Source organism: Tauraco erythrolophus, chromosome 11 (assembly GCF_009769465.1).
Source record: "Tauraco erythrolophus isolate bTauEry1 chromosome 11, bTauEry1.pri, whole genome shotgun sequence".
In the NCBI taxonomy this organism is placed as follows: Eukaryota; Metazoa; Chordata; class Aves; order Musophagiformes; family Musophagidae; genus Tauraco; species Tauraco erythrolophus.
The window spans coordinates 4375599-4399731 of record NC_141475.1 but is presented as its reverse complement, the minus strand read 5'-3'; the positions used below and the strand labels follow the sequence as shown (position 1 = coordinate 4399731).

General features: G+C 40.7%; 1 protein-coding gene across 2 annotated transcripts in view; it reads left to right on the top strand.

Annotated features, from left to right (window-relative positions):
- Positions 1-24133, top strand: part of HS6ST1 (heparan sulfate 6-O-sulfotransferase 1) — a 188304-nt gene that overhangs the window by 19145 nt on the left and 145026 nt on the right. Inside the window, exons 4-6 of one of the 2 annotated variants that reach the window (XM_086618445.1) lie at positions 2452-2460; positions 2555-2581; positions 10651-10661. The exons of the other annotated variant lie outside the window; for it this stretch is intronic. Of the exons in view, the coding sequence (XP_086474571.1) occupies positions 2452-2460; positions 2555-2581; positions 10651-10661 (47 nt within the window). The remainder of the gene's footprint in view (positions 1-2451; positions 2461-2554; positions 2582-10650; positions 10662-24133) is intronic. 2 annotated transcript variants of the gene reach the window in all.

The following is a 24133-nucleotide window of genomic DNA, read 5'->3' as shown; positions in this document are numbered from 1 at the left end:
GAGAGCAGATGTTGGACTTATGTTTATGTCATTCCAGTGCTAAACACTTGTCTTGATTTAAGCGGCAGCATTGCTGCAAGAAAAGAGAAAGAATGTGAAGTTTTATGCCATGCCACAAAGCACGTATGAATTACTGCGGAAAGTTATTCTTTCAACAAGAAAGTTGACTTGCATTTCTAAGAAGGAAATGAGGCAGGAAATGCTTTATTAGAAACCTTGTCCAAAGAATCTATAATAGCACAATTTAATTACGTTGGCAAGGGCCTCTAGAAAGGTGCTCAAGCTTCCATCAAGCGCTGACAGCATATCTATACGTTTTGCCAATTCTTGCCTCTTGCCCCGCACGCTGACATTTCAAGAGAACAGTCAGTGTTCGCTGAATGGGAGCATGGAGGTGGAAACAAAATAGAGCAACATTTTCAACTCCAGCCCAGTCTACTTTGGCATGCAGCACACTGCCTTTTCCACAGGGATTTGTGTGCTCTCTGGAGTGTGCTGGACTGGACCGAAATTAAGCATTTGCAACATTAATTGTAGTGTCAGCTGTATGAGCCCGTTTATCTGCGTAGATATACGTGTAATGACTCATATTGTTCTGAAGTTTTTCTGCACGCTCTCGTCTCTGAACAGTTCAAACTATGTACAGAAGGCGTCACCAGCGCTGTGATAACATTCACATTCTTCTGCTGAACGCTCTCCTGGTGTCAGTCGTCCTTTCAGAACCCAAGGGCACCTCAGATTGGTAGGAATCTCGTAAATTTGAGTTTGGTCCTGGCTACTCCTCAGTTATACATGTTTATCTCTGTTGTTGCTAGGCTGTTAACAAGAAATGCAGACCTGGGATTTAGTCTGAGTAAGTGCCATTTGAACCTTACATATAAGCACTACAACTAAACCTACCGTGCTAAACAGAAATCAGACATGCAATTCCTTCCAAGGTATCTAGATGCCTTGGTAGCTTTCTGCAGGTAACCTGCCAGTCGAGAACTGAGTTGCTGCTCCCTGTCTTCTCTTGAAAGCTGTTTCTCTTCTTACCTGTGTAACACAAATTCATTTGTATGTGCTACTCTCCTCCTTTCTCTTGCTACTGTTTGTAACTTCACCCTCAGAAAGGAGTTGTCCTGTAAGACTCTTGCAGGACAACACTGTAGAGCAGACCTGATCCCTATGCTGCTTTTCCCATTAGACATGAGTTAAGGTCCTCAGAGATGACCTAAACCAGTCATGGTCTAAAGATGGAGACTTGCTAAGACTATGAAGGATAAGTATCTAACAGTGAATTACAAGTTCTCACATCTTTATTTTGCACTATAGTAAATTGACATGAAACAGCCCAAGTCCGTAACGTTCAGCTCTTGCTGCTTTTCAAAACAGTGACTGCATGCAAACTGTCTCTTGACAAAGGTCCCAGACCCTTGCTAATTCCTGAGCCATGCCCAAAATTCTCATGTTTGCAAGATCATTGACGGGCCTGGACCAAAATCACGCTAAGGACCAGCAATTAATAATGCAATAGAGAAATGTTCTTCAGGTGGCATAATCTCAGTGTGTATTATTTTTCTCCTCCTCCTCTTCCTCCCTGCTTTATAGTGTCCATCATCTGCAGTGCATATTTAAGGGATTTAGAAGGGAAGTGCCCCATTATCTTTTCTGTACCCCACGCTGCCATATGGCTGTCCTGTGCCTTACTGGGAATCTGCAGAGAGGCTAGTCAACGAAGGAAGCAACCATCTGTTGGAAATTAGAGATGAGTAACTGAAGTGGAAGCTGGGATTAGAATTGCCTCTCTTTTTCTGGCTCTACTTTTCCTTAGAAAGAAAATGAAAAGTTTGTAGCAATTCTAGAAAACTCTTTAAGAGTGGGATTTGATTGTAGAGGAAGTAAATGCTGCTCAAAGGGGCAAAGTTAGTGTTAGCTTTTGCAGTCCAGCACCGTTTCTGAGGTTTGGGAATGAATTTGAATAAACTTCTTTTGCTTGACTTTGAATGACTCTGCTGCTCTTCCTTATCCAGGTAAAGGAGAGGCAGACCAGGCATTCTCTGTGTCCAAATGACAAACAAGTTGAGCAGTCTTGATCCTTTTGGAAAACAGCACAGTGATACAGTCTTCAAGTAAAATGATAATAGGGCATGAGAACCCGGCATGGTGAGAGTATTGCTTGATCACCACTTTTTCCCTCTTAACTCTCCAGCAGGCATGCCTGCTTCTTCCTTTGCTGAAACATCTTTGATTTTGGAACAAGGAAAGAGGAACTGAGAAGTTATTTGCAAGCATTCAAACTGTTTGCAACACTCAAGAATAGGAAGCTGGCTTGTGGCTTCCTTGGTTTTGTTTTTTTTTTTTCCTATTTCAAGGAGGAAGATGAACACTTTATGTCCTGCTCTGTGGGCAGCACCTGTATTGCAGGTTCACAGAGTCCTCAGTGGAGATCAGAGCCCTAAGGCACCTTAGAAGCCCCACGTAACGCTCTACCACGTGCAAGGCAATAGAATGCCCCTTCTTGCCCCATCCTTTGGCCTCTCAGGAGGCACAAAGAAATATATTGTCATCCCAGAATGGGAACTCCAGCACCAGGAAGGATGTTACCCCTCGTTTTATCACTATTTTAATACCTACATTTTGATATTTGTTTTGGAAATAACTTTTATGCAAGCCTGTCCAAGCAGCATTGGTGCATTGGTAACTGAAAAGCTGCTTCTCTCAAGCGTTTTGCTGAGATGTAGTGCAGCATGCTCGTGCGGATTGCAAACCCTTCAGCGTGGGTTCTGCATCTGCTTGGACTTTCTTGAGACATTAGTATTTACTTCACCTTTAACTGGCCCAAACCAGGTATGTTTTAGCTGAAGCCAGTGCTTGCAAACCTTGCTGCAAACGAGGAAAGCTGATAAAAAAGGAGTTAATTTTTCTAGGACACTTGATCACACTAAATGCCATTTGTCACAGTGTAAACTTGACGCAGTCCAATTCTGGAGCCATCCTTTTCTGCCTCTCTAGTTTAGGAGGCAGTAAGGAGCATGGCTACCCAACACTGTGGAGCTGCACAGCTGGCACCTGCCTAGTTATTGATTTTTCCAAAGCTGTGGCTAACAAAATATTTTATGACATCCAATGATCAGTGCAAGTACACAGTAAAAATCCACTACATTTATTTTTATTTCTAAGTCATAAAAAGAAAAACAGGCACATTATATGCAATGCATATATATAACATATATAAAATTGTGTTTAAATGGGAAATGAGCAGCTTTCCTCATCTTTCCTGGTGTGTTATGGTTGTTCACTCTTCACTTGCAGAAGACAGAAGGTCGTGAAACAAGCAAGGAGGGGGCAGGAGGAAAAGCTTTCCTAATAGCAGCAGCAGCGTTTCGTGCCTGCAGCCATGTCTTGTTTTACATGTAATCTACTCATTTGTTGTCAGTGGAACAAAATTATCGTATCGCCCTTGGCTAATGCTTCGATAACCAAATAAGTGAATATATGCAGACTATGAAATGAGGTAAAACATCCACAAGTTTCCTCCTGGAGAGAACGGAAGCAGGAAGCTTAGTTCAAAGTCTTCAACAGACTGTGTGAGAGCTGATCCAAACCATGAGTGTTTTGGTGAGATTCACCTGAGTGTGGCAAGCTGCGTCCATAAGACAGAATTAAATCTTCTCATGTGGATGTTGTCATCTCTGTATGGTCTAGTGAGGAGGTTTTCGTACTACTTGAAGGCCGAAGCTGCTGTCTGTCTGGGAGGCAAGAATTTTCCAAGCCTATGTCACTGACAACCTTTTAAACAGTGCCTTTGCCTCAGACAGTTCGCTAAAAATGTTGTGCTTCCTTTCCATGTTTCAAAACAAAGTGATGGTGAGCAAAATGAAAGTAAGTGTGTATTTCCTACTTCATTTTGAAAGTCTGAGTCAAGAATTGTTGCTCTCAAAGTGTACCGAGGCTGCATGCTGGGTTCCCAGTCTGCCGCTCCGTGTTCCAGAGCTCAATTTGCCCGCTTTCAGCAGCGGTGAAGCAAGGCTCCTGGAGGCTTGGCTGGTCATTTTGTGTACTGCAAGCAATGGCATTTTGTTCCTGAAGACAAACAAAATGCATGCTGCCTATCAGAAATGGAACAAAGAGTTTATGACAATTTATAGATTGTCAAAGGAGGTCAAAATAATCTTTCTGTTGTGTGATACAACAAATAGGGTATCGCAGAGAGTCATAGTGACAGGGGCTCAGACAGATCTATATTCTTAAAGAGGTTAAGTTTGGGCCTATTTCACATCTTTTTTAAGCTTTGCATACAGTATTAAAAATTAATGTGTTTCATCTTGGTTTCTCAAAAAGTACACAAGTCTACTGTAGAAAAATAAATTGGTAGAGCTAAGAAGTACCATTTTGTAGTGACAGTTTCTTGAAAAGAGGCGTAAGAGGGACTGTTGCTTAGTGGGCACTTTTTTCCAAGGTAATAATTGGGAACAGTGGGTTAAAATTCTCCTAAACTTCTCCTGTCCTTACTTTTCTTGGCATTCTGGAGTATTTGCAGTTTGGAAACAGATACATTATTAGTGAGTTGCAAAGAATAATTTAATTTATATTTTTCCTGCATTTTCCTTGCTGTAATCATAAAATACGTAATTTAACTTGACGATACGTTTTTAGGCAGAATTACTACTGAAAGTGAGCTTGGACTTATGCCACCGAAATCACAGTAAGCTCATGTTTTTTCCTGCCTTGGAAGACTGCTGGATATCTCACAGGGCCAAGCCCTTAATAATTGAAAATCCTGGATACGTAGGTCAGTTTGGTTTTGGTTGGGTTTTTTTTTTTTCCTTGCTTTAATTTCCTTTTCCTTTTTGCTATCTGAAGTTGTCACTTCTTATTGTCTGGTCTGTCTTTTGTCAATCAGTTCTACATATGAAATTGTAAAATACCACTTATTTTTACGTAGAATATTCAGAAGGGAACAGGACCATTGTCTTCCCTGTTCCGATAAAGCCCTGGGTTAACCCTTGAGGTTTTTGACAGGTGCCTTCTTAGTAGTGAGTAATGCTAATAGGAAAGATTGGGAGCTCTTCTATGAAAGGACAGGATAGATAACTCTCAGATGGTTCTTATTTGCCTGTCACATCTTCCCTACAGGCCTTTGTTCTTGAGACATTTGATTTTCTGCAGCTAAAAGATCAAGGAGAAAGGTGCTTTCTAGCTTTTTCATTTGAGTTCCCAGACTGCTGTGGGGAACATGGGGAGAAGAGGTAGGCATTATTTCCTCTTTTAACTAGGTCCCTGATTTCACTGTCTTTATACAAAAAGTGTTTGAGCTGCAGCTGAGTCACTGCAGGATTTGTAAAGGCAAGTTTGTTTTATTTTGCTTAAGTTTGCTGGCTGGACGGATGCATTAGTTGCTAGGAGAGAGAAAAGTTAAAGTTCTTTAAAATGAAACTTCACTTCTGCGCAATTCGATCATCTCAGCCCTCTATGTCCTATGAAAATCTTCGTGCTTGGTTCTGTTGAATGGTCCTTTAAAGATCTATTTTATGGGTTGATACTTAAAATTCAGCAATGGTCAGGGTAAGACAGTTGAGTACAGTGTGTGAACTATGAATGTGATCCTTTTGAAATAAGAGTTTCAAGAGTTAAATATGGAATGAGTTGGGGTAAGAAATGGGAGGAGGTCAAGACAAAAAGATTGGCAGAGAAAATGGAATAACTGAAAGTGGATACCTTGCAGCTCATAACCAGAAGTTGGCATATCTTCATCTGTCAAGGCAGTTTCTTCTGTCTGGTTTCCCCTCTGTACCAATGGTTACTGGGAGGCTCTTTGTATTGAAGAGAAGTCATCCAGAAACTTAGTGTTTTGAAGAAATGGATGAAGAGTGTGTGTTGAAACTGTCATTTCTGAAGTTTTATTTGTCTTGCATTAGCAATTTTATGTCCAAGGGCCACACTCTGACATGACTGGTGTCATCTCTCCGATGTGCAGGGAGAAGGCAGAGAAGCAGGATGTGATGAGGTCTTTAGAGATCTGTTTTATTTCATCAGAGCCTGTTTCACAAGCAGAAAGTAGCCAGAGCAGGTTATTTTGTTGACTGTGTCCTTTTCTATCCTGAGACCATGTGTAGAGGAAATGGAAATTTCATGTTTGGTTTTTCTCACTCTTCAGTACGTGGCTGTTGTCAGCTTCCTTTCAAAGCTGTTGTTTGCATGGAAAGCTGTGTGATATAATTGCCACTGTTTGTGTGGTTGTTTTAAAGGAATTCTACCATAGACTGTTGCTCTGCTGTTGTGTGTTTAAGTTAAATTTAGTTAAATTGGTTATATTTTTTTAAGTGATTTTTTTAGTGGACTTCTAAAGCACTGCGTGTAAGGTCAATGAGCCGAAGTAAGTGACCAGATATTTGGGGTTAGAACTAAGTGAGGGATAGAGCCTTGTTTTCCTCTGTACTAGGTGTGGATTCTCTAATGGAAAAGGAGGTCTAAAATTAAATCACTTAACAAAAGAATACATAGTTGAATTAATTCCCTGACAGTTGAAAAGACTGCATAGTCTTCTCTTTCCAGTAGTTATTCTGCAATAAAACATTAGAGATGGCATGATTTAATGGCAGGTCAATATACAAAATAGTATTATTGCAACTATCAGTACCTTTGCAAAGGTAGTGATTGTCAAAAATCCTGCTGGTGAAGGGCTGGTTTTTTGGTAGCGATATTAGACTGCCGTGAAGTCTATTATTACTACAGCATGTTCACAGTAGCTTTCAGTTACTCTTGCAGCAACAGACATTCTATATGAAGGCTTCAGATTAAAAATAGTGGGGGGAAAAAAGAAATATAGCTATAGAAATATACTCTGCTTCTATTTCTACAGAAAAAAATAACTACAGTGGAGACTCATAAATCAAACGAAAAGGAAACATGCCTTGTGTATGTTAAGTCAGTTATGTGGCCTGAGCTTGTCCGTCAAATATAATGAAATTCCTATTTCTGCTGAAGTTATTGCATTTCACTTCAGAAAGGAACACAGAAGATTTCACAAGTTCAAGAGATGCCATGAACTGTAAATACAGTGGGAATGGGAATTCTGTGACTGCAAAAAAGTTACTAGTGCAATACAAGCTCAAGTTCATCGTGTTCTTTTAATGCAGGGGAATAGCATCATGGAACTTGGCAGATTCCAACAGGGTGGTTTTTCTAACATTTGGTGTGCTACTTGGTAATAATCCAGTTGTAGGAGAGAAAAACAATGGTCTTAGGAGGTCTTATTGTCGTTTTGGCATGTCATGATGATAGCAAAGGGTTATTGTCAATTTTGATTTTGAGCAAAGAAGAAGTGCAAGAAAGGCAAAATTATTTGTAATGTTGTGGTCATCTTGGGTGAAAAATGAAAAGCAAACCTGGGTGGAATGATAGGTTAATGAAGCACAGTAAAAATGACTCAGACATCTTACTAAGAAAACACCTCTTTGCAAAGTTATTCATACTGACAGCCGCTTTTCTAGAGAAAGGAAGACTTCTGTGATCCCAGTGATTATGAAAGAGAAGATAACTTTGTTGTCATAGCCAAACTATTAACAAAACCCCATCGATGTGTTGTTTTTCGTGTTGCCTTCAGCAGATGATATTAAGCCAGTTTGTAGCCATGAGCTGGGAGACATGTCTGAACAAGAAAGTATGCGTTTTTACTGTGATGTTCACCGTTATAAAAGTTTGCCAAGAATCAGTCAGATTTTTATCAATTTTTCAGACATGGTAAATTCTTTTGACTGTCTAAAAATGGATGCACTTTGTATACAGAAGAGTCTTTATAGCCTTGCAAATATTTGCAACAAATGTTGACATTAAACATACATGAGCTAACATGCTCCTTCTGGACCCAGAAGCTACCTGTCTGGAGAATGCACTTTGCTTTGGGGGAGCTGCATCAGTACCTTCCTGTGTGGAAACACTGGCGTTTTCCAATAACAGATGTACATTCATGGAGCTACGAAGAAGACCACAACAAAATAGCAACCAGCCAGTAGCAAGTTTACCATGTTCTTTCAGCCCCCCAGGAAGTGTGGTTCATCTTTGATAACAGCATAGCTGCAAAAGATTTGGGGGAGGTGGGCAGAAAAAACAGGAGTCTAAGTGCTCATTTGGCTAAATGTTTTCTGCACAGTAAGTATTTTCCTAAATGTAATAAAAACTTTGAGCAGCTGCTGAAGAAACTGTAATCTGCTGTCCAGCCTTCTCTTTTGCTCTGTTCCTGTACGCGTCTCAGAGCAAACTGAAATAAATCCTGGCAAAGTCGTGGGTTGTGTTAGAATGATACAGTGAAACTGAGTATGATGTGCCTAATCTTATAATTTTTTTTTTCACAGCAGTAAATTCATTGTGTTGCTTATTTCTTGGAATGCACGTGGATTTCTTAGCTGGCTGTCTCTTATATGATATGACTATTATTTTTCAGGCCGAACCTACCTGTTGTTACTGTGGGCATTCTCCCTTGCAAATATGGTGGCACCTCATTTCCATTAAACCGCAGTGTCTCTTCTTCTGCCACTGTGGTATTAAGTAACCATCTGACCCACAAGTTACTTCTTCTCCTAACAGGAGTTGCCAGCGTGACTGGGAGGCAGCCTTTTCAAAAGTACCTAGCCGCTGCTTCGTCAGTCAGGTCAAACCCATGACTGCCTTCAGGCTGGGGTTTATAGGGACCTGAATCTAAAAATGTCTTCTGATTTTGGTTTCTTATTTCTGGAGGCTTTAGGTTTTCAAGTCTAGGCGGTGAAGAAATTGAGTCTATCTCACTGGTAGTTACAGTAAAAACCAGTGGTCAGTGCTGAAACTCTCAGACAGTTACAGAGTGCTTATTCTCTCAGCTCTGTAGTATGACACAAATGAAGGGAGTAGATGAATAGGAGACCTTGCTGTAGGGCAGCTTCCTGTTCATGGTACAGATCTTTTTTGAAATGAGTATTGGACCCTTAGACCTGTCATCTGCAGGGTTTTGTCTGAAGTTGGAGGAGGGGCAAAAAATAATCAGCCTAAGTAGAAATGCAAACAAACCATCATGCTTTTAATCACAGAGGCGGTGTGGGAATCATAAATCAGGGAGATGTCTAACAGAGGGGTTACAGGAAGCACAGATGAACAGGAAAGGTTAAACTTTTCTTCAAAGATAGTTTAGCTGTTCACTGACCCTGCACGTACTAAATTTTTGCGTAGCAAGTATGAGGAATAGAAAAGAAGATTATACAGAAAGAAATCAGCATTATGTAGATTTTTCATGCACCCTTCGAACTGCGTTTTCTGTACTCTGACATATGTATGTGTCTTTTAACCACATACAGTAACAAACCATGACATCCTTCCGATGGCATGTACAATATACACCCACACTCTTCTGTTCCAGTGTCTTTCCTCATGTGTTTCCTTTGCTGCCTCTCAAGAATGAAAAAAGGTCATGACATGATGGAGTTCTTTCTCCAGAAAAAAAAAACCACAATGACGTTTGAAGAGAGAGAAGAACATCATAAAGTGGCTTTTTTGTTCATGTAGATGCAGTTGAGATACCTTTTCATTCCTTACCTGGGCAAGCAAGGACAAAATTAGAAAGTTCATTGTTGTGTTTCTACTTCTATTGCCTTAGACACAGCTTTGGGCCTGGAACCACAGCCATGCAAATTTAGTAGTCAAGGAATGTTAACAAAAATTTTTCTGTTTGAGAGAACTTACATGCTCACGAACTTGTATTTTTCTGTGCTCTATCAGCTATTTCTATCAGATATTTAATTTCCTTAAAAATCTTTCCTTCTTTTGCTTAGATGTAAGGCTTACGATGATCTTTACCTTTCCTTCTTGTAGAGTAACCCGAAATTGACCTACTGCTATAATAGCACCTGGAGATTAAAGATTTCTAGGATCTATTTTCTGTTCTATTTTAGTTTTGCTTCTGACACAAGCCTTATATTTTCAAAAATGTCCTTATTTTTATTATATCTATAATATAGTACCCAACTTGAGACACCTTTGGCCTGATTTTGAGAAGTAGCCAAGCTTCCAGCGGATGCGTTGCAAGCAATGCATGGCCAGAGATTTCAGGTTTTCAGTTTCATTATATAGAACTTCCTGAATTTTCCTTAAAGTTTCTCTGTCCCACTTTCCAGTTTTGCAAATGGTATCAGTAATACCACTGCTGTCTGGCATGTCAAGGTTCTTGACATAAGCTTTGTGAGATTTTTTTATAACTCTACACAACGATAGTGCTTTACTTGTTTTTTTATAACTCTACACAATGATAGCGCTTTACTTGTTATGCTTTTGACATGCAAAAATATTGTAGCCAATAGTTTCATTTTTTGCAGGTAGCTAATTTGGTTATGTCACTTGTAAGACAGAACCAGGTGTCAGAGCCGGGCTCTGCCTCCAAGTTTACATCTACCAGTTTAGAAACTGGTTTGAGATCAATCAGTGCCACTGAAGTCTTGCACATTGAGAGTCTCCCATTTCCAAAAAGAGGTGCCTTCTCTACTATCTCATTTATTATCAGGTGCTGTTTAATTTTCAGCTTCTAGTCTTGTAACACCCCAAAGTTCAAGGGATTTTCCAGAGCTGGAGGGAGAGTGTAAAGCTCCTTCAACTCTGTATAATGCACCTCAAACAGTAAGATATTTTGGACAGTGCAAGCTGCAGACCCTCACCCTGTGAGCCAAATTTGAGTGCCTCCTCCTTGGTCCAGCATAGCTGGAAAGTTGAAGGAGGGAAGTGTGCAAGAGAGATCTGGTTTGCTCATGTACGCAGAAACAGTGTAGGAGAGGACTTGTGTAGGTTTAAGCCTGCGTTATGGACGTGAATCAGCAAGAGTGAGGAGCAGGATTTGTGCGAGTCCACTGAGAGCTAAAGAGTAAGTGGCACCAGATAATGACAGTACTGGAGAATGACACTTCAGCCCTGAAACCTTGATGCATCTTCTTTGTTTTAGTCATCTGACTTGTCCTGTGATACACAGTCACTTGTCCGCAGACTCGGGATGTAACTTTTGGGGGGCAAACTGGTGCTGTGGAAGTTTCTTGATTAGCAGTAGCAGCACAAGGATTATACTCTGGTGAGAGCATAGTTGCTCTTGCAAATTTCCTTCAGCCTTCTCATGTTTACTGGGTTAACAGTCTGTAAGTGATACTTGGATGAAGAGATTTTTTTTTTCTTATTTTCTTTAAAACTCTTTGATTTGCTGTCTTTCTAGTTTGAGGGCTCTACCTCATTGCTGGTAGGTGACCTGTTAATATTCTGGAAACTGAAGTTTTTTAAAAAGGATTGATTCCTTCAACATAAAAAAAAAAAATTCCTTTGCATTAGTCCATTTTAACAGCCAAGGCAATTTTCCACATGGTGGCTTTATGGAAATGGGTTGCAGCTCTTGCCGACCATGACCAGAACATTACAGGAAATGTATTTTCATGGAAGATTTGCTGCAATTGCCAACTGGAGAAAGGGAGGGGGGCAGGGGTTTGTTCTGTTAATGGACAACTGCGTGCCATGATGTGAATCCCTTCTGTTAAATTAAATTGGTTTGCACTTTCCACTCTTGCTTGTTCCATGCTGAAAGGAATAGTCACTGATACGCCATTTCCCTGTGTAAGGCCCCGAGTGTGCTGGCGTAGCATGGCACCTTGTGCTGAAATCGGCTGAGCAACAAACGCGTTTAGGTGTCCGACTGAGATAATTTAAGCGGTACAGACAATTGGAATGTTTCCATGGACTGGCTTGGTCAGAACCGGAGCTAATAGAAATTGGCTTTGCAGCCTCCGTGCTTATAGGTGGTCGCATCTCACATGATGTACAGTAGTACTGAGTGGCATTTTAAGTCTGCAGATATTACTGCACAAGCATGACTTTAGGCATGTGAATAGTCTCTTTGAGTTAAAACTTCAGCATGAAAGTCTGAAGGTTTGGGTGGGTTTTGGTGCACTGTGTTTTTTTTTTTTTCTCCATAGCTGCTTCAGATGAAAGTTTGATACTTTCCAAGTAGAAGCAGGAATGAGATGTGGCCTTATTTATATGTGAAAATGTTATCTGTGCTGGGATTATATGATTGCTTGCAGGAAAAAGCACTGCATGACTGATTCCCCTATAGTAAATATTTGAATTCCAGTAGGTCCATTATCAGTTCCATATGAGATGTTTTCCAGCTCTTGCCACATACGCAGGAGATGAGAACAAGAGAAACAGAAAAGAGCAAAGAACATAGGTACCATCCCCTAGGCTAAACTCCTCGTTCCTGTCAAAGTAGGTTGGAGCTGTGGGGCAGGAATACTTCTTAAATACTCAGGTAGTGTCTTGCTGGCTTATGTTTTCATTTAATTTTTCTGCAGCTTGATTTCAGTCTTCTCTTGTGAGGAGTTTAAAGCTGAGCTCTGTACGTTTGAATTGACCCTGACACTGGATAGGCAACTGTTGATCTAGAGTTTCATAGAGATTTTACTTGGAATTGGCAAATGTCGTTCTAAAAAAGTGTATGAGGTGGGATTTGCTCTGTAAGAGTAGAGTTATGCTCAAATGGGGTGGAGGTGGTAAGCCTATCCAGATGGTCAAAATAATGTTTGTAAAAATAGCTTTGGAGAGGTCGAGGTTTTTATAGCGATGTATGGAATTTTCAGTGGTTGTGTTGGTTTTACTTTGAATTTACTCTAGAAGAAAGTTTTAATGTCTACTGTGTGATGTTTGTAATTACATAAGTAGGGAAAAGGAAATGACAAAGTAAGACTAATTCGATAAAATTACCCTGAACACACAATAGATGTGTTTTTTGACAAGTTGCCAATATGTGTGTTAGAAAATGCTCAGTATTAGTCCTTTAATTTCCCAGTCCCAACAAGGAGGAATTGATTTAGCTATGTTTGCTTGCTGAGAAGAAAAACTTGAATGATCAATTAAGTTCACCTTTTTGAGGAGATACTGTTTTATTAAAAGCATGTACTGGATGAATATAGTTGATATACTTCGTATGGCATATGATTTATTTAAAGTCTGATTTTAGTTTTGATCTTGTCAGCAGCATTAGATGATGTTGCGCAGCTTATTCTTCTGTATGTGTCATGTTTTAACCCTAAGTGTCTTACGCAGGGAGAAATACAGCAGGAAGTTGGAAGAAATTGGGAAGAGGGAGGGTGGAGAGGCAAGGGCCTTAGAGGAGATGATGCTGTCTTGATTCCTCTTCGTGACTAAACTTAGGAAGTGTGAGGTATAGTGCTTATTTCTTTGTAAAGCTCGGTGATGGTAGCACGAGAATATTAAGGGTGGATGGTCTCCAAACATTTCTGTAGGATCTTGGACATTAGACTTTGAAAAACATGCATAAAACTCTTGACATTGCAAAAGTAATTTAATTCAGAACTGAGATTGGGGAATCAGTGCCTTATCCTGCAAGGGAACAAGGACAAGGCTGCCCTTCTGTACTGGCCCTTATTACTGCGTATCTTCTGGACAAAGGTACGTGCAATGAGCGACCTCCACCAAATGTGGTACTTTGAAACAGTGAGGAAGGGAAATGAAGAGGGGGAAGAAAGTAAAAGTAAAACCTTAAGTCCTGTCTATATAGCAAATAAAAACAGGGGGTGAAACCTGAAGCCCACACAAGCACTGTGTGATTCCTGCTTTTTCTTTGCCTTTTTTTTTTTTTTCTTGAAGGGTAGCCATTCTTCTTAGTAGAGATAATTGAAGTCCAGGCTACTTGGTGGAAGACCTGGAGTTCCATAAAGCAGTCAGATAAGACACAGTGAAATACAGCAATCATTTTACAAATCAACACTCCCATCAATGACTGTTTCCAACTGACTGGAGTGGCTTCTGTGGCAGATTGAGTATGACATGCCATCTCGTATCCCAAAGACAGAGTTATTAAACCAACGTACCATGCATGAGTTCTTAACGCCATATCACCAGAGGATTATTACATATTCACTGAGACAGGAAGAAATGCAGGCTTTATGAAGAAAATCAAGCTCTCCTGTGCCAACTGACTATCAAAAACTTGTTGATGAAAAATTACACTTGGGCACAGTTGTGCCACACTGTGCGCTTGGAGAGCTGTATATAGCTTGTTCCCTTTCTGAGTCCTGTTAGCAAGGCATCTTCTGAAAGGCAAAGGGACTGATTGGGTAACTGGATGCAACAATGGATTTCTTTGCCTATTGGTAGATGTTTATGGTGCTTAGAAAAAAGTGGCTTTAGTTGTTCCATGTGATTAGTGCTCAGCCTTGAATAACTCTGAGATAAATGAGCTACATGCACGTGGTGCTTGGTGCAGAGCAGTAGAAACAATATGCTCCCAGTCAGTCAACAGATTATTTAGTTGATGGATGAGTGTTAGTACATACACGTTGGCATCGATGAATGTAGTAATGCCTTTTGGGGAAGAAACAATACATTTACAATGCCTGTTTTAGAAATAAGCATTAGATGCTTGCACTGAAAATGACATTAAAAGCTTGATGTCATAAAAGTTGAGAAAGGCAGAGTTAAAGCTGAAGAGTCCTTAAGGTCTTTGTTTGCCTTGGACATTACAGCTTCTAAAAATACAATATTTTAACTCTGTGTCTCTTACGTGTCTGTAAGAATGAATGCACGTGACAGAAGCTGTACAAGTGGCAGTAAATGACAGAGGGTCCATCTTTGATTTCTCTGTTCATTGCAGTACTTCAAATGATGGAGCAGACTGTCATTTTGCTTATGCTTCTTCAGTGGCTATCCCACTGACCTTCTTGTTTGGAAGTTGGTGTGGGTTTTTTGTTGTGACAAAGAATGGTGATGGACTCAGCGCCTTGAAATTTTCTGTTTCGTTGTCTTGACTTTTTCGTGTCACCAGCTTTCTCCCCTGGTGGAGATCTAGCTTCAAGCACTGAATTAGCATGTTTTGGTAGTTCACTTGCTGCTGTAGCTCTGCAATGCATCTTCCTCACTGGATTTGGAATGGCTTTCTCTTGGAAGTGAAAAATAATAGGCTGAAGGCAAAGTTTTAGAAGTTGCTTCCTGTTTTTTATCAGTGCTTTACAAAGAGACTTGGGTTATGAGAGACCTGCATTAATTCAGAAAAAATACCAGCTGGCTCCTTACCACTTAAATTATAAGAAATAGTTCAACAAGCAGATGTTTTAGTTATGAAACAGCCAGCCCTTATGGTCAGTAACTCTCTGTTCTGAAAGGAATCATGACCTCAAACACACCTAAAGTGGCTGCAAGAAGGAACAATAGTACTTGTGGCTTGAACATAGTCTGCATGGTATTATTAACAGATGTGGCTGGTTTATTTTGAGCGGATCCTTCTGGTCTTGTTATGCAATTGCATTTGTTGACAAGGTGTCTTGCTAAGCACCCAGTGAAGGGTGTCTCAAGATGAGAAAATCTGTGATGGTAGTAATCTTTGAAATCATGATCCATAACAGCCTATTGTTTATATTACTGCCGTTCATTCTTTTTACAGGTGACAGAATATCTGTAAAGAAGCAAAGTTTATATCTTCTTGCAGTCTAAATCAAATCCTTCCCCTGTCTTGGATATAGAGGAAGGTCCTGTGCTGCTAGAGGTTATGATTGGGTGGCACTGGGAAAATGCATAGTCAGCCTCATCAGATACTAAATAGAATTGAAGGGACAAAAGAATCTATACCCTTCATTCCCATCTGATTCATGGCTTGATCACAGATTGTCCTGTCTGTTGTTAATGTAAAGAGACAAGTCTGCTTTTCTGAAACAGCTGATTGTCTTCGGAAGTTGGGTTTAAAACAGGGCTATTTTACACATCGGTTGGTTTTCGGCTTTCTCTTAAAACACTTCGCTTACTGGGTGTTTCTATTTGCAGCTGAAGAGCTGATGCTTCAAAAGAGAAAAAGGATAAGAAAGAAAAGAGGAAAATAGCCATTTTTTCAGTTGCTACAAATTGATGTAGGTATCCCATCATTATGTCTTACTGCTGAGCTGAGGAATTACAGCTGAAGACTCTTGAGCCAGTGAGCTTTCCTGTAGTAAAAGTCCAGTGCTCCTCTGCCACGTGCCCAGTGCCCACACGCTGTCATGCTGCGTGAAGGCAGGTTTGGCATAGTTTAGCTGGCAGTGGTGATAATTCGTTTGTGTGGTGTTCTTAGTGAAAGGGTGAGCAGTGAGGCTCACCGAGCCTTGTATCCTGTAAGTTAATAGGAAGTGCATGGGGTCTGAGACTGTCTCCTGACTTTTTTTGGAAAAGAAAGAAGCTTTTATCGTTATCTAACAAAATATTGGGTAACTTTGCTGCTTTTGACTGTTGTATGCTAATCCCAGCTCCTATTTCAGTGCATAATTAGTGTATTTAACCTCCAGCAACTAGAAAGACAGAGAGGTCTGGTGCAAACAAGAGCGGTGGAGGTGCTGGTGAAGGGAAAGACAGATTGACTGTTAAGCTATTTCCTTTGCCCATAACATCGTCGTTAAGCTGTGGATTTCTCATCAAAGAGACCTCTTCTACCCAGGGCAATGCTGAGACTGTTAAAATCAAAACTTGACTGTAAGATTTGGTATTTAGAGTTATAAACTAACTCCATTGAAAAATGCTTTCAGTGTTACTGGAACAAGGCGGTGTGCAGCCTGGAAAGTGGGAAGGAGATTTCTGTGTTACATAGGTAAGATCTAGGGCAATAATGTCCGCAATAAATAGAGGAATTTCATGGATGTTCTACTGGAGTTGGGCACCTTTCCTAAATAGAGTAGGAAGACGCAAATGGATCATTCATCCTTTCTGCAAACAGCAAATGAAATAAAAAGCTTCATTGGGTTTTGTTTTCCTTCCTTCAGGCAGCAGCTGAATTGCAATTATATGTAGATTTTTTTTTTTATATATTATTAGAAGGAGAAAAAAAGCTATTTCTTATTCCAGTGTTACCAATTCAGACATGAAAATGAAAATGTTTATTTACTTTTGTTACAGAGGTTGAGTACATGATGCCACTTGCATTGCCATCAGTGGCAAAGCTCCGATTGATTTCAATGAGAACTGGATTGTCCTCTTGCTGGGAACAGGAGATGCTGTCATCAGCTTGATTTGTGACAGTGAAAAGAGTGTTCAGAGCCAAGGGATTGAAAAACAGCCCACAAACATGTGGAAAAACATATTACAAAAATAGCCAGCTATCGTATCTGTGGACCTGGTAATAATTTTAGGGGAAGTAAACAATGCCAGTGGACTCTGAAAACATGCGGTGATCAGTAAAAAATACCAGATTGTTGGAAAATTCTTCCCTGAGGGAAGAATTCTTGCCTCTCTTTCGAAAATAATTACTTCAAAACAAATATAGCAAACATCTTAAAATTAACATTTCTGAAGCATAAAATGAGAGGTGTGTGGATTTGGTATGGTATAGTTCAATTCGCCTCTAAATAAGCTTTTGTGGGCATCCCAGCTTGGCAAGTCTAGTTCTCGGTACGCGTCCCCAGGCTTGCAGCGCAATGCAGGAAGAAGGACATTAGTGCAGTCCTCTCCAGACACGGAGGAGGCCCAGGTACTGGGACCCCGGTCCTAGCAACCTCCCTGCGCTGCTTTGTGCTCAAAACTCACTGGTTTTAAATGGGGTCAGTTATCTGCAGGCTTGCCCGTGCGGAGTAGGAAACTGAGAGTAACTAGTGCGTTTTAAATTTGTGCTTGCTTCTCGTGCTGGGAGGCGTGAAGTGGAGCTAATTCTCTTTGAGTTTTATCATATCTGAGCCAAAAGTTGATGTGGTCTGTGTCTCTTCTGTTTGGTGAATAATCACCAAAACAAAAGTAATCACTGTGTCTTTTTTGTTAAAAAAGAACAAAAATTAATTATGAGTGCCCTTGAAATAGAAGATATGTGAATAGATGTTGAGAAAGGAACACAAATGATTTTTTTAATTGTTAATGCTTTGCTGTAAGTAGAAAGTTTTTAAATTTAAGCAACAGTTTTAAAGTGATGAAAAATGACTTAAAGGTGTCCTTCACTCTAAAGCTTCTCCTATTTATTGTCTGGCGTTCGTATTTACAAACCCAAACCTTCAGTGCTTGCTGAAGATTGGGTTAATGCAACCCTGGTTTTGTTTTGGCACTACGTTAGCACGCCAAGGGAGGGAATAGGTTATGGCTTTGGACAGGCATGTACCTGACAGCACAAGGTGCTGTGGTTGTTTGGAGAGCTCATTGCACCCAGAAGAGCTCAGTTGCCCGCAGACCAGTTCCCTTTTCAGTGGGCTGGAGCCACCCTGGGACTTGATCTTGCCTTAGATCTGAAAACTGTCCACTCTTCTGAGAAGAACAGGGAGAGGGAAACAACTCTGTGAGCCACACAGGGATACTGGGCAGTGAAATGGGAGTTGATGGTTCTTGGAGAGCTGAGAGGAAACTACTTGATTTGGGTCCCAGCTCCACACCCTTGTTTTACGGCGAGAGTCAGTATCCCCTGGCTTCAGCAGCTGCTCTTCCTTCTCTTTGGGTGCAGGCAGGATTCGTGGTACCATTATTATAAGCAGTTTGATATGTAGTAAGTTAGTCTGCCTTCTCCATGCTCTCCTGAGCAGGAGGGAAGGCAATTGCTCCCTGCTTGTTGTGTGCTTGGGGGTGGTAGAAAAGAGCATAAAATAGATGCTGGCAGAAATGGGCAGAGGAATTGGTTTGGGTTGGGTTGGTTTGGTTTTTTTTTTTTTGGTGGGGTTTTTTGTTTGTCTTTTTCAACACTGTGTGCATGTACTAAAGAAATAGCATCTCACAGAGGAGAAATGTCATTATTGCTGATTTCAGACTGGGTAGCTTATTTGATTGCTATCAAAATGGCATATCCCTGTCTTAAAAAAAGTATAAAATAAATGTATTTATCCAGCTAGGTTAAACACTGTGTAACTTAAACCCGTTTTTTGAGGGAGGGAGGAGAGAGGGAATTGCAGCAAACACTGAAATTGCTCTCTTCCTGATCTTTCTTATCTCCAGTTGCTGCAGGAATTCTCGTGTTGCAATTTCAGACTCTCACTCACTCAGCTTCTTGGTCTTGGAAGTTTAAGTAGATTTGTACAGCTGCAGACAACCTACCGGTTTGGACTTTTTGGGTCTTAAAGACAGAGATTTGCTTCTTTTACTATGTTTCCTATTTTCAAATTAATTAATGAACTTCTGGTGGCTGAACTTCCCTGTCAATGTTTGTGAGCATGATCTGAGGCTCAAGAGCTTTTTCCCTGTATTTTATCGACCGTTCTTTTTATTTAGGTTTGTTTATAGCCCTATCTGTCTCACTGTGAAGTGCTACTGTCTTCAAGTTTTGATTCTTTCCATGACCGTTTTTCCCTGCTACAGAAGGTGTGTCTGTAAGACAGGAATGTGTATCGTCCTATGCAACCTCAGTCTTCATGAAAAAGAGTGGTGCCAGAAGATGAGGCAGGTCTCTCTGAGCTGTGTTCAGGCAGACGTTTGCAGAACCTTGTGTAAAAATCAAGCATGGATTGAAGCATGGATGACATCTTGGTTTGTTTTTTCTCACCCTATACCAAACGTTTTCAGTTGCTGTAGAGTTGTTACATCCCAAGACCACTAACATAACTGTTCATTCAAAAACAGTGTAACAGTGCAAATGGTCCCCTCACCATAGCAAAACCAAACCTCTGAGCCCAGTGATGTCTGTAAGGCTCTTGACTTTGTCATTGCATATTTTTTGTTGCCTTTCCAGCCTCTGTTTGATCTACCTTTGTGATGGCAGACAGTGCTGTGATAGGTAGCTGTCATTCCTGGAAATGCTGCCCCTTTTTTGCCTTATTCGTTTGCCCATGCAATTTAAAATGTGTACACCCTCTGGCTGGTCTGTTGTTCACCTCGTCTGGGCCTGCTGCTGCTTACAATGCTGTCATTAGCACAGCAGGTAAAACTCGAGGGTTATTTCTAGCAGTGTGTTAATGTGGAGGAGCTGATGAACATCATCTTAAACCTGTAGTGTACCTTAAGGAGTTCTAACCTTCAGAATTGTGCAGAAGGATGCTTGTTCACAGTGTAAGCAGATTGTTATCTACAGCTCTGATTTGTAGTCTAAACCCCTGTGAATACTTTCTTATTTCTTACTGTTTCATTTGACAAATTTCTTCTCAGGCATAGTTGTTGAATTCTTACTTCCTTTTGTGTGTATAGTTTTCATATAGTTGCTTTTGTTTTATATATAAAGCACTGAAATAATAATGATCATTGTGTTCCACAGTTGATATTCTGCAATTTTAAGATGATAAATTGCCTAAACAATTTTTTTGAAAGAGGATATTTTTTCTGCTGACTGCAATCTTTTTGGTCTTCCGCAGGGATTCTGTAACATGAGAGCCACTTTTTTGTAGTTTAGTATTTAAAATTCTGTGAATTTTGGCATGTAGAATTGTTCTTTCAGTACTTTTATTATTTATTTTTTATTATTTCCCAGATTATCTTTGTTGATAATCTGTATATAAATAGTCTATTATAATGCCTATTCCTTTATTAAAGGAGACCTGGAAGGATCAATGGTGCTGTAAAAGAGTAATTGGCTATTTTTTCCCCGTTACCCTGAATTGAATTTTCACTCTGTGTCGTATTGACTTTTAACAGTTTATTGAAAATGAGATTTGAGAAAGTCTGACTCTCCCCCAACAGGCTAATCAGTCAATTGCTAATAGACCTGTGATGCTCCACAGCCACCAACTAATAGATTTTCTATCATTGTTCCGTCCTTGTTGATCAGATAATCCGTTTCGGTAGTTGAGCTAAGGCATGCACAAATGGCACTTCTCAGAGCGTGAAGACCCTAAAATTTCCTTACACAAAGTTTCCATTCACTCCCACTTTTTAATTTGCCTGCTTCTACCTGCTTTTCTCCTCCCACCCTGTTTAAAGCTGCTGCTTATTGACTCTGGAGATCCCAAAAGCTAGAGGACTGACGGTCCTGCAACCTTTATTCTCGTGACATCCATGTACACAGAAAGCAGGAGCGTGCTTTCTTAGCCTTGGCTTCACTGTGGTCAGTGCCAGCTTCTCTGCCATGGCTGTGGCTGCATTCACAAGGCTTCTGGGGGTCACAGCTGCTCCTTTCTGCTTGAGGCACACAGATGCAAAACAATTTCATGTGCTGCAGCTTTACTTGTTGTCAGAGTGCAAGTAACACCAGAGTACGGGTAAAACTTTTCTCTGTAAGGAGGCTGAAGTTTAGAGAGAGCTCCCTAAAAGCCTGTAATCTGCTGTGAAATTTATGAATATAAAAATGGGCCATCACAGATGGACATTATTAACAAATGAGTTAATACCAGTGAAGCGTGAAAGGAAAGTAAAAACATAGTGGATGATCCTGTTTCTCTGTAAGAATTAGACTCTAAAAATAAGCTTTTGAGTTAATCTTGCATAGTGCTGCATTCTGTGGATCCACCCAGGAAATCATGCCTCTGCTGGGACCACTCCTGAACTTAAATCGGTGTGAAAGATATAGCCAAAAACTGCACGGAAAAAGAAATCCAACTGTAAGAAGCATATCTGGGGTCTGTAGGTCTAATACGAGCAAGTGAGGGTGCTTTGAGTTCTATCAGTAACTGCAGGGAGCACCCAGCTCTGTTTCTGCACAGACCTTAAAGTGCTGGTTTTAACCAGGATCAGAAGTCGGCAGCTCTTCCTTGCTTATATATAAGCTTAATAGGCCCATAGATTAAAGTATTTAGCTTCAGAGGAGGGGAAGAAGAGTAAACAGGAAAAAAAACTATGTTTGTCTCTGTGCATTGTTTTGTGTACTGCACGTCCCCACCCACCCCTTGGTCCTGGCAACTTTCATTTTCAGAAATTTTAACTTGTCAAATGGTAAGTTGCTGGCACGGGATGTGGACAGACACATGCAACCCCTTCTACCCTCCCCCCCACACCCAGGGGATTAATTTTTTTCATAGTAATTGATCGATGTGTGGACAAATAATTCCTAAAAATAACAAGAAATATTTTTAAGGATTAACTTTTTTCCCCTGCCCTTGATTTGAGTGGTGAGCTTTTAAAATTAAAGTGAAATGAAAACGGTGCTGATGTGGTTAAACTCTCCATTTCTGTTTAACATCAACAGTGAAGCTCATGGCTCGTGTGGGGTTCTGAATTCCCAGCTTCAGCCCCATGGTGCTGCCAGGTGGGAGGCGAGAGTCACTCCAGAGACAGTGTCTTGAATCGAGAGGGAGAGAAAATGAACCCATCCCAGGAGGTTTGCTAGGAGAAAGATGATTGATAAATGGAAAATAAGTAGCAAAAGCTTCTAGGGATATTGGGGGGGAAAAAGAGTTTTCTAATTAAGTGATCTCTTAAATAAGCCCACGAATGCTTTTTCTTGAAGTTCTGTGTTTCTGCTGGCTTAAGCTCTAAGTGCATAATGAGACAAAGGTCTTTAGCTGATAATGTTGTTCATCAAAGCCTGTTAAGCAGCCAGGCAAAACGCTTAAATTGTACTGAAAGGTGAAGGACTGGGCAACAGAAACCAGAAACTGCCCTGAAGGAATGACCCTGACTTCACAATTCCTTTTTAAACTCATTATCCCTTTTTTAAGTCACAGTTTTCATGATATGCACTTTTAGAAGAACTCTTGGGCCTAACCTTTTCTTGAATTTTGATCATTATTTTGGTACTTTGCTGGGAGATTTAACCCCTTGAGAGCCTTCCCAGATACACTCCGTGGGTGTAAGGTATGGTCCTCAGCTTCTTTAGACAGCAGTGTTCCCTGCGTAGTGCTTAAACCTGTTACAGACCTTTTGGGAAAACAGGTTTCGTTGTTTTGTCCAGACATTGTCAACATCCTTCCTGAGAATAGACACTGTAAATACCTCACATAAATGAGGAAGTGATCTAATTCTGCTCGTGCTGGCAATGATTTTCCCAGTGTAAACAACTCGGCTGCTGTCCCTGTGTTCCCTGCTGTGCGCTGGGGGTGCAGTGGCTGCCCTTCTAATTGCTGACAGTTAGCTATTGTGCCAGGTAGAGACTCCAAGGAGCTGGCACAGTCCATGATCTTTCAAGTCATCGCATCTAAGGATCTGTGCTAGGTAGTGCAGTGGGCATAAGCATGTCCTATTTCAAAGAGCAAAAAGAAGGCAGAGTAGAGGTAGGTGTTTGGTGGGTGTATCTAAGCCTCCACTCAAGACTTTTGGCCAGAGATGTCCTGTGAAAAGGAGCAGTTAGCCACCAGGGCCCTCAGCTCACCCCTCTTGCTGGCCACAATGAGCTGAGCTCTTCCCTCTGCCTCTCTGAGGGGCTGAACTCCAGCACTGGTACTTGGTAGTGATTTAAAGAAAAATCACACCCCTGATTGGGTTGCAATTATCTGAACTGTGTGCTGGTGGGAAGGTTTATGTATGTGTGGAATAAACAGGATTAGTGGTAACATGGCAGAAAGAGATGATGGAGCTAAAACCACCCAAGCTGTATGTGACGCGCTCAAAGGCGGGAAGAAAAGCTCCTCTTCCCTTTGGGGGCCGGGAGCTATCTGCCCTTCTGTGGTTCCAGTTGGTAACAGTTGGCAATTTGTGATAATCATTTTCTTGAAAGGGTCATCTCAGGTTAAAAACAAACAAAAGCTGGAGGGGTCCAGTGTTCTGTGATAGCTTTCCCAGCACACGGCAAGTTTATAATAGAGAAACTGCATATACTATACCCTTGTATTTTAAATGTCTTTTCTTTAGGCACTTGTCTCACCTGATTTGGTGATTTCTGAGCTCTTTTGAATGCTGGAATGGTTTAATTCTTAGTTCATTTTGAAAACTAAATCAAAGCATCTTTTGTAGAACAACACAGTATGGATTCTGGCAACACTGAGTGCCCTTTCTAATTAAAGGATATTGAAACTTAGTGAGAGATTCCCAAAGATGGTGTATGTTTTCAATCTGGGAGTTGCCCCAATGATGAGCTGTATCATATGAATAGTTTCCAAAATGCCAAGTTACCCATTTTTCTGTCATTTTTTCCTAGCCACCATCTTAGCACCCACTCGATTGTTTCTCTATGCAAAAAGCTAGATATTGCAAGGCTGACCAAAATTCCTGGCTTGCTCTTGGGGAGCTTGATGTTTCAGAAACCATGATGGATTTCTAAGGAATTCTCATTGACAAAATCTGTCCATGGCAAGCTTCCATAAGAAACAGTGCGATGGAGGTAAGCTGCAGAGGGAATATTCTCTGGATCTCT